The sequence below is a fragment of the Hyaena hyaena genome, unplaced genomic scaffold (assembly GCF_003009895.1).
Source record: "Hyaena hyaena isolate Hyena2069 unplaced genomic scaffold, ASM300989v1 scaffold_137, whole genome shotgun sequence".
Classification (NCBI taxonomy): domain Eukaryota; kingdom Metazoa; phylum Chordata; class Mammalia; order Carnivora; family Hyaenidae; genus Hyaena; species Hyaena hyaena.
Window position 1 is genome coordinate 3187375 of NW_024080769.1, and position 9907 is coordinate 3197281.

At 58.0% G+C, this 9907-nt stretch overlaps 1 protein-coding gene across 2 annotated transcripts; it reads right to left on the reverse strand.

The window, feature by feature from the left end:
• Positions 1–652: 652 nt before the first annotated feature.
• Positions 653–3902, reverse strand: ISLR (immunoglobulin superfamily containing leucine rich repeat). 2 transcript variants are annotated; one of them, XM_039238260.1, is made up of 2 exons: positions 3463–3902; positions 653–2680 (listed from the first exon to the last, which is right to left on the reverse strand). In XM_039238260.1, the coding sequence occupies exon 2, from the start codon at positions 2670–2672 to the stop codon at positions 1386–1388; it is 1287 nt and encodes a 428-aa protein (XP_039094191.1). In that variant the 5' UTR covers positions 2673–2680; positions 3463–3902; the 3' UTR covers positions 653–1385. The 2 variants fall into 2 exon arrangements, with proteins under 2 accessions (XP_039094191.1, XP_039094190.1); XM_039238259.1 differs by having other exon boundaries at positions 2864–3902.
• Between the last annotated feature and the right edge of the window lie 6005 nt (positions 3903–9907).

The following is a 9907-nucleotide window of genomic DNA, read 5'->3' on the forward strand; positions in this document are numbered from 1 at the left end:
CACCTGATCCACCTGCTTGGAGGGGAAGACTTCCAGGACCAACTTTCCTCCAGGAATACCATTTCCTCTTCCTGGAAAGCGCAGTTCGTCTCCTTGGGTTTCCCCCTCGAAGATGCTCTCTTGTTCTCACTCTCTGGGTCTTTCTCCCACTCCCCCTTATCTCCCTTGCCCTGTGGCCCCATCTCCTCCTTTCTCTTTCCTCCCTGTCTTGCCTTGTCTGTCTCCATTTCCTCTCTGTTCCTTAACATCTCTTCCAGGAGCAGGGACTGGGGGAGGGGCCACAGTCCAGGTGCTTCCGTTCCCTGCTCCCCTCCACAGTGCCTCCTCAGGGCACCACTGGCATGAAGCACGGCTCAGGGCCATGAGGACCAAGGGAAGCCTCCATGACGGTCATCAGGCTCACACCTCCATTTGTCCTGTGGACTAGTTTGAGGCAGGGGGACCATCTGTATTTCAGCTCAGCTTGAGGCCCAGCCCCGAGCCCACTGGTGCACCCCTAGTGCTGCCTGCTACACAGTGTGTGTGGGCCTCACGTGTGGACAAGCAGGCTGGTGATCCTGACCCTCCAACTCCCTATCCTGCCCCCAGCCAGGATGGGGGTGGCGGGGCGGGGGGGGCTAGATTCAGACAAAACGCCAGGCAGACACAAGGGAGCATTGGAAATGCTGTTTATTTCTCGGCCGCCCCTGGGGACGGCTAGCCTCTTTGGAGGGGCAGGCTATAGACGCGTACTTGGAGAGAAAGGCAGGGCAGGTGACCAGGGTGGAGGGGCACAGGATGGGAGGAGATGAAGGCCCTCCTGGATCCTCTAATCCTGTCTGAGTTCAGGGCACTGACTCCTGAGCCCCCCAGATCATCAGGGAATGCTGAGAGGCAGCAGGAGCTCAAGTAGGTTACCAGGAGCCCAAAGCTATGCCCACCACCACCTGAGAGCCTCCTCCCTGTCTGCTTTAGGTTTCTTCCCTGCCAAGCCCCTAACCCTGTGCCCCCAGCCTCTGCCAGCTCGTCAGCCCCAGTGCCTGGAATTCCATCAGTGGGGCTTCCCCCGGCCGGTTAGGCATCGCCCTGTTAGCGTTCCGCCCTGACCAGGTAGCGTGGGCAATGTGGTTAGCAGCAATTAGCACCGTACAAGGTGAGTATGGGATCAAATTCTGCTCTAGTCTCTAGCTTTGAGCAAGTTTAGAAGTTGGGGGTGGTGAGTGTTCCCGAAGAGGTGAGAAGGGAGGTAGGAAGATGTGAAGTCCCCCTCGCAGGCCTTGGGGGTCGCCACCCTCGGACCCTTGTGTTGCTTATGACAAGGGACATCCACAGAGTCAGGGAAGGAACTGGGGGGGCGGGGGGGCTGGAGTTGCTCCAGCCCAGCGCAGGGAGGGGATAGGGGAAGTCTAGATAGAAGTGAGAAAGAGAAGGAGGAGACTCTGGCCTAGTAGGAGCAGGCCGGGGGGCTGCTTTCCGGGGCCCCCTTCTCCCGCCGCTGCAGCCTCAGGCCCCCCCGCACGGCTGAGGTAGATGATGACAACGTTGTCCTCCGGACCCGAGGGCTGCACCTCGTTGTCAACCGTGTAGCAGCCCTTACCCTCCGCCGCTTTGCCGTGGAACTTGCGCCCCAGTGCATCCTCACCGCCCTCGCCCGGCGTGGCCAGGGCCACGTTCACTGAGCTCTCCGCACTGCCTAGCTCATTGGTGGCCAGGCAGCTGTAGGTGCCCTCCTCCAGCTTGCCGAAGTCGGGGATGAGCAGGCTCCCATTGGCAAAGGCCTGGAAGCGAGGCTTGCCGCTGGCCACCGGGACCCTGGACAGGGCACGCCCGTCAGCGCCCACGTTGGGGCTGGTGATCTCCACGGTGCCACCGGGCGTCTGGATGTGCCAGTGGAGCTGGGGGGCCGGCTGGCCTTCCACGTCGCAATGGAGGGCCAGCACGAAGCCTGGCCGCAGCTCGGCGCCATCCTGGCTGGGCTGGTAGGTGAGCTGCACCGAGGGCGCCGTGCAAGGCAGCGGCAGCAGGCGGCTCAGAGGCGTGCCCTTGAGCACGTGGGGCGAAGTGCATGTGATGTTGTCTTGCTCCGGGATGGACACGGCCGTGGTCAGGGCCCACGTCTTGAACCACACGATGCCGCAGGTGCAGTCAAAGGGGTTGTCGTTGATCTGCAGGTGGGACAGAGCCGTGAGCGGCGCGAAGGTGCCTTCGGCCAGCGTGTGCAGGCGGTTGTGATTGAGCTGCAGCGAGCGCAGTGCCCGCAGGCTGCGGAAGGCGTCCCGGGGCACGAAGGTCAGCTCGTTGCTGTCCATCTTGAGCAACTGCAGGGCACTGAGGTTGTGCAAGTCGCCCCAGGCGAAGTCAGAGATGAGGTTGTGGCTGAGGTCCAGGCTCTTGAGGTGGCCCAGGGGGGCAAGGGCCCCAGCAGCCACCACACGGATTTCGTTGTGGGCCAGCCATAGCGACTGCAGCAGGGGCACTTCTCGGAAGGCGCCCTCCGGCAGGCTGGGCAGCCGGTTGGCTGACAGGCTCAGCGTGGTCACGTTGGCAGGGAAGCCGGGAGGCACCGCCTCCAGGTCTCGGTAGGCACAGTCGGCGATCTGGAAGCCGTACTTCTCGCTGCAGTCACAGGGCTCAGGACAGGCCTGTGCTAGGCCCAGGAGGACCGCCCAGCACAGCAGACACAGCTCCTGCATCCTACCTCCTGCAGAGAAGGACATGCCACCAGGGTGACCCCAAGGACCCCTCTCAGGACCCCAGCCAGACAGAGCTCTTCCCGTTCAGGAGGCCCTGCCCCACAGAATCCAGCTAAGACCCAACACCGCCTAGCCCCCCTGCCCATTCTACAGAAGGGGACACTGAGGCCCCAATAAGGGCCAGGACTTGCCCGAGGTCATGCAGCCAGAAGGGGCGAAGACAGGATGGAAGAGGACCCCAGCTCCTCCTCCAAACAGAGAGCTCTCCCTGCCTCGGCCAGCTCCGAGCTGAGTTTATGACTTGAAATCCGTTCTCAGCCGCCCCCCTCCCCCTGCACTCCACAGAACCTCCCTCCTGCCCTCCCACATCCTGGCCATGGCCCCTCCCACCAGAGCCCCCCATAGGTATGCTTTGCCCTGGCCCAGACAAGGCCCCTTGTGCAGTGCACACCGCCCCCACCCACCCCGACCGCCCCCTCCTGCGCCTACAGGCTATGACCGCAGCAGACACCAAACCCTTTCTACAGAATCACACCCGTGGCCTGTTCCGTTCAGACTACGCCAGGCAGCTGCCTAAATAACCCCCGCCAGGACCTCTCAGCTGGCTTGGGTGAGGCCAGTGGTTCAACCCAATGCTGCTGGGATTTCTGGGGATGCGGTTGCTAGAGGGGCAGATGCCCCCTGAACGGATGCAAACAAGGGATTGTCCCCAGCACCCCGAACTAACGGGAAAGTGCCAAGCAGTCGAGCCTCTGTGCCCGGTGGGCCTCCCCCTTTCCCGCTGGCTTACCTTCAAACCACTCTTCCTTAGCCAAGCGGATCCTCTTCTAAGATGGAACGAAAGAGTGACAAAGGACAGAGTTAGCCCAGGGCGGGCTGCAGAGTCACGGGCACGCAGGGGAGGACAGGGAGGCTGGAGGAAAGGGCACCCTGGCTCCTGCCCCACCTTCGAACTGCTCGCCCGTGCCCGCCCTTTCCCAGGCAGGGTGCCTGGGGCCTCGTTGAGAGCAGGCTGCAGGAAGGGAGCCCAGACAGCCCGGACACTCCCTCCTTCTAGCAAAACAACTGCTTCTCTGCAGCAACAAGGACCCGTGTTTCATAAGTGACACCAGAAACTCGAGGGGGAAAAGATGCCAAGTTTTTTTCTTTTTTTCCCTCTCTCTCACTCACTTTTAGCAGCTTCAGCTTCCTTAAAGACACAGCACTAGCTGGACAGGACCCAATAAAAGATGGGGCTAGAAGGATTTTTATGGAGCGAAGAGTGAGAATTGAATCTCATGGAAGGTGGGAAACTTCTAACCTCACTTCAAACAAGAGGAAAGTGGTGGGGGGCTTTCTCCACGCTGGGGGCCGTGTGAGTGATTGTGTATGCACATGCATGTGACATTTCTATGTGTGGATGAGTTTGCGTGTGTTTGTGCAGATGTGGGTGTGAGACCATGTGTGTGTGAATGTGTGTGTTTGGGAATGTTTGAGTGTGTGTTTGTGTAGGTGTGAGACCGTGTCTTTTTGTGTGTCGTCTCTGTGTTTGTCTGGTGTATGTGAGTTTGTGCGTGTATTTGGGAGGGGCTGTGTGTGTGTGTGTGTAGAAGTGTGTGCCTTTGTGTCCGTGTGCCTGTGTGAGCGATGGTGCATTTCAAGGAAAAGCCGAGAACGCCAAAGTGCATGAAAAACTCGCCAGGCGCCGACACCCAGCAAGAAGCCAAAATGTTAGTCCCGTTTTTGTAAGAAAACACATCTTCCTCATCTGTGCCCGGCCTGCCTGCTGGCTCTGAGGCAAGGCTGTTCTAAACACACGCTGTCCAGGGAGGTCCCGAGGCGCCGAGGCGCCAGACATGGCTCCCCACTTCGCCAGGAGGGGTACGACGCGGCTCCAAACCCCACAGCAGAGAGCTTTGGACACGAACCCATTGGGTTTCCCTGACTGGGATTTTGAGGTACCCCGGCTCACACAGATCGTTCCGCTACCCAGGACTGCCCACCCGGCAGGCGGAGGTGAGGCTGAAGGTCACGCTCCTTCCAGAATAGTCTCTGTGTCCTTCCACACTGCTTGAACTCCCACCAGCGCTGCTGCGCGTCTGTGGAGGCTGCACTGCTCTCTGGGCTCCGCTCTCCCAGCACCAACTGTGTGGAAGGGACGATGCCTCCAGGGTGAGGGTATACCTGACCTGCCCCCCTCCCAAGCAGGAGGGCCCAGAGGAGTCGGAATAGGAGGGGAAAGAGGCCCCAAACAAGACAGCCAGAAGAGAGACCCTCAAAAGATGAGAGAGCCCCTCGAAAACACTTTGTAGGCTGGGTAATTTTGCCCTTCACAGCACGAGGCTACTCCTATCCGCTCAGCCCCTGCCCCCAACTTCCTTTTCCTTCTGTCCTGGCTGCGTTCTGCTCAGGACTCATCTCACCCTCCTGGCAGGGCCAAGGACAAACAGGTATGGTCTTTGGCTGGAAGGCTCCCCGGGGAGCCCTCCATCCCAGCTCACCGTGTTGCCATTTCCCTGTCACCGAGCGAGGCTGCAGGCACCACGTGCCGCCTGCGAAAAGCCCTCAGTCTGATACCGAGAATATTCTCTCAGTCCGAGTTCAGACCCACGGTGGGTGGAGCCTTGTCTGGCGTCGTCGTTACTGTGCTGGGGAATTTGGGGAAAGCCCTGGACTCCGTGGGTCCACGAGAGGCTGGAAGCACACACATCCAGAGTTCAGTAAGCCAAAGGGGAGAATCAGCGACCTCGGGGTCAGTCACAGAGGGTTTCCTGGCGGCGGGGGCGTCACTGTGCTGCTGTACACGCCTACACCGCACGCCAGAGCGCTGCCTCCGAGGCGCTCTCAGGAGCTCACACTCTCCACCGGGGCTCCCCCTTCCAAAGCACATGGGCCCGACTGGTAAGATCCTACCTCCCCAGCCCTGAGACCCTCCTGCTGTGGCTGGGACCTGGCATTTCAGGCTTCCACCAAACACCCTCTCATCAGAGCAGCCCTTCGGACACCACCAAAGCTAAAACAGGTTCTCCTGTTAATTGTCCTCGCAGACCTCCCCGGTTTTTCTTTCGAGTTCTTACAGTCATCTTTCACCACGACCCTTGTTTTCCCTGGAGTTGTCTTAATCTGGGTGCAGGGAAGGGGGGCTTGTTGTGGTTTATTTTTAATGCTTCTCACTAATTCAATTCCCCCCTCTCGGCCAGTTGGGTATATCTTCTTTCAACCGAAATAAACACATAATGTACTCTATCAATTTTATCTTGGAGAAATCTCTCCCTGAGCCTTCTGACCTGCTCCACTTCATTTTTTTAAGTTTATTTATTTATTTTTGAGAGGGTGCAAGAGCAAGTGGGGGAGGGACAGAGAGAGAAAGAGAGAGAGAGAGAGAGAGATCCCAAGCAGGCTTTGCACTATCAACACACAGCCCGACGCAGGTCTCAAACCCATGAACCGTGAAATCATGACATGAGCCAAAATCAAGAGTCCGGCGCTTAACTGACTGAGCCACCTCCAATTTGGCTTATTTGGTCCCTGGCTTTGCTACCGTCACACAGAGATGGCCCACCTCTGTTGCTCAGGGGTCCATTACTCAGCTCTCATGTGCTTCAGCCCTGGAAACGTTTCTGATTGACTACTTTATGATTTCCTGACTCCATTTTCTCTGTTCTCTCCTTCTGGAACCCCAATTAACCAGATATTGTGCTTCCCGGAGGGACCCCTAACTTCCCCATCTTTCCCCTCCTTTGTCTCCCCTCTGTGTCTTCCTGTTCTGTTTCTAGGAGGCCTCCTCTAGGTTACCATTCCACCCTTCTGACAGAGTGTTTGGTTTCTAAGCTTCAAATTTCCAAGATTCCTTTTTATTTGCTGAGTGTTGTCTTTAAAATATGCTGTACCCAGTTCCTGTTTTGCGGATACTGGAGTTTATTTCTGCAAAGACAATGGTAGCTGCCTCTCTTTTCTGTTTAGGCTTCCTTCTGTCTGCACGGCCTGTCTCCCTGTTGGCTTGCTTGTTTGGCCTCGGATGATTCACTCGGCAGAAACGTATTCCTATGTGTTTAATGTGGGAACCCTCCATGAGAGAGGAAGCGCATTGAAGGCAGACGTCTCGTCTTCCCAGCTGCTGTTAATCCCTGGCACAGAAAAGATGTTCGATAAATAGTCCTTGACTCGATGAATGGGCAAACGGGGGGTGGGGTGGGGGGGGTGGTCATCGAATGCCAGAAATAAAAGTGCCACAGAGGCCACCTTCTCTACCACCTCATTTTACAGATGGGCACTCAGGGTCCAGACTGGGACAGAGACGTGCCCAAGGTTACCCGGTGCCTTAGGATAGGACATTTTGAGGAACATGTGGGAGAGCCGCACCGTGTCAGGTGGTCGAGCATGTTACCAGCCTTCCTGAAGGAGGAGAGCCCTTGCACCCCCACTCCCCATCATCGAAGGCCTTGATGACGGCTGAATGGTAGTCAGCCCTCGGAACCTCCCTGTGGAGCAGCCATGGGGGCCTGAGGGCAGAAAAAATCAGAGGGACTTGCCTACCCAGGCAGAACTGATTCTACACACATTGGTCACTGACAGCTCTTGCCCACTGTCCAGATCCCACCACTGCCTGGGGGTGCAGCCATGCCCCACCTCCACCAGGAAGTACTCTAAGAGAAGCTACCGTGGCCAAGAGGGCCCCAACCAAAACTCATCTGCTCCTCCAAGGTACTTGACAGTGGGTCGCACAAGACCACCTCTGTGGACCCGAGGGATGGTTGTACGCAGCCACCAGCTATTCACATACCTCCAAGGAGGGGGGCTTATTACTTCCTAGGCAGCCCCTCTAATCCCTCGTAGCTTTCATAGGCTGAAAGTTCCTCCCCAAAGCCCATCCCACAAGAGATGATGGGATCAGGCAGGAGACAAGGCTGAGGCTGGCTCTCTTACCTCCCCCTAGCCCAGGAGCTCCCTGTCAGCTGCCTGGGCCACCATCTGCCCTGTCCTGGCCTCCTCTGAGCTGGGTCAGTCCCCAGGACTGGAGGGTCAGGCCCTCACGCTCCTCCACCATCCCTTGGTCTTCAGCAGCCCCACCACAGTGGAAGAGAGAACCGGGGAGTGGGGAGGGGGAGAAAAGGGACCAGGTTTGGGAACCCTTCCTGCCTGCCCCAGCCTTGGCTCCTATGGGCCTCAGTAGTTCACCATAGAATGACCAACTGTGCCAGTTTGCCTAGGACCGAGGGGTGTTCCAGGATGACAGACTTTGGGCACTAAAATCCTGACAGTCCCACGCATGATTGGTCACCGGGGCAGGGGACGTGCCCACTTCTTCCTGCAGAGATTTTCCTTCCTGCTCCCTGTTCTGCACCCCCTGCCCTTGGCAGAGGCGAAAACTTTCTCCTCCCTTTCCTCCACCACCCCTTCCAGGAGGCTGCCACCCCTCCAGCTGTGGCTGCTCAGCGGCGACTCCTGCACCCCAAAGGGGCCTCACTCTCGCTGACCAGGGCGCTGCTGGCACAGCCACGTCAGCTTTTCCTGGAAGGCCAAAAAAGATCCCAGAGAAAGAGAAAGAGAAAGAGAAAGAGAGAGAGAAAATAGAGTGAAATGGACAGAGCACGGTAGAGAGGACTAGGGAGAAACTGAGACAGACACCGGAGGGAGAGAAAGCAGGGGCTCACCAACAGCCCGGGCAAGATCCGAGGCAGAGAAAGCATACAAGACACAGAAAGAGCGACGGAGAAAGAGGGTCTGATGGGCCCTGAAGCGGGCTCCGAGAGGGAGGAGACACTGGGCACTCAGATGTGACCAGTGTGCTGCCGGGGCTGTAGCCAGCGTCCCGACTTGGGCAGGTGGTCTTCATCCCACCTTCCTTCCCTCCACTGCTCATTGGGATCATTGGGAGGAAGCTCAGCAGCTCACGGGGCCGGGGGAGGGGTCTGGTTGGAGTTTCCTGGGGGTTTCCTGGGAGGGAGCAGCCAGCCAGCCTGGGCCCTTGAGAAGATGGGGCTATGAAAGGAACACTGCGGGTGCCAGCGGGGCGCCTACGGAGGGGGCTGAGATCTGCCCACACCATCAGATTACTGGATTTGAGAAAGTTCCTCCCTTTCTTGGGCCTCAGTTTCTCTGTCTTGTGTGGGAGTCGGAAGAGGAGGCTTAATGTCCTTCAGCCCTGGTGTTCTAAGGAACGTCTGCATTTACCCCTACATGAGGAGTCTGCGTGTACCCGTGTGCTCACGCTCAGTCAGTTCTACTCGTGCACACGTGAGCCTTGCTGGGTTTGCCTATGTGATTGTGGGTGCAGCACACGTGGGGGTCCACGGAGCGGTGTGTTCCTCAGCTCATCGCATGAGGCTGTGTGTAGGGCAGCAGGGCAGGCTTCATCTTCTCCCTCCAGATCAGCTGCAACCCAGAGGCCCAGCCCAGCAGAGGTGACCTGGGCCCCCCACCCCACCCGGGCCCATCTACGGCGGGTGTCTCACTCCCCTGTCTTTTCCACACTCTCCACCTTCCTCTCCACACACCCTTCTGATCACTCAGACAGGAAGATCTCAACTCCTCCCACCTTGGAAACCAGGATGTGCCTCTGGCCCCACCTCCAGCCTCATCTCCGCGGGGCTCAGTGTGTGCTGCCCACACTTTAGCTGCTCCCACCTCGGGGCCACCCTTGCTGGGCTCTTTTCTCAAACCGGACTCTGTCCCCTTGTATGTGCGAGGCCGGCTCCCTCTCGTCTTTGGAGACTTTGTTCAAATGCCTGCTCCCTGGAAGGGCCTTCCCAGCCCAGCTTACATAAAAACGCTTTGTCCCTCTCTGTGCCCACGCACAGCTCAGTTATCCCTCTTCCTAAGACCTACCCGTGACATCTCTGTGAGTGTACGTCTCATCCACCTCGTTCCATCCGTATTCCCAATCTGGCCACTTGGCTCGGAGCACATTGAATGAGTGGATGATGAAAAAGTGGCCTCTGGGTTTCCATCGGGAACCCTCTGCCCCCAGCCCTCCTCGCCCTGCCCAGGGACTCGCCAGCCCACACCTCCCGCTCCTACATGGCTACGCCCTCCCCCTCAGTGGCCCCTCACCAGCCAGTATTTCTATTTCTCTCCTGGCAGCATCCCCGCTGCCCTCTCCTGAACTTCCCCTTAGTCTGCAGGGCCATTTTTAGCATATTTAAGGCATATTTCATGGGAATTATTTTTGTTCTTTCCCCAGGCCTATCCCACAATTTCCAGGAATCCAGACCTTGGCCACAATCCAGGGCACGTAGCCGATTCCAGCTTCCCAT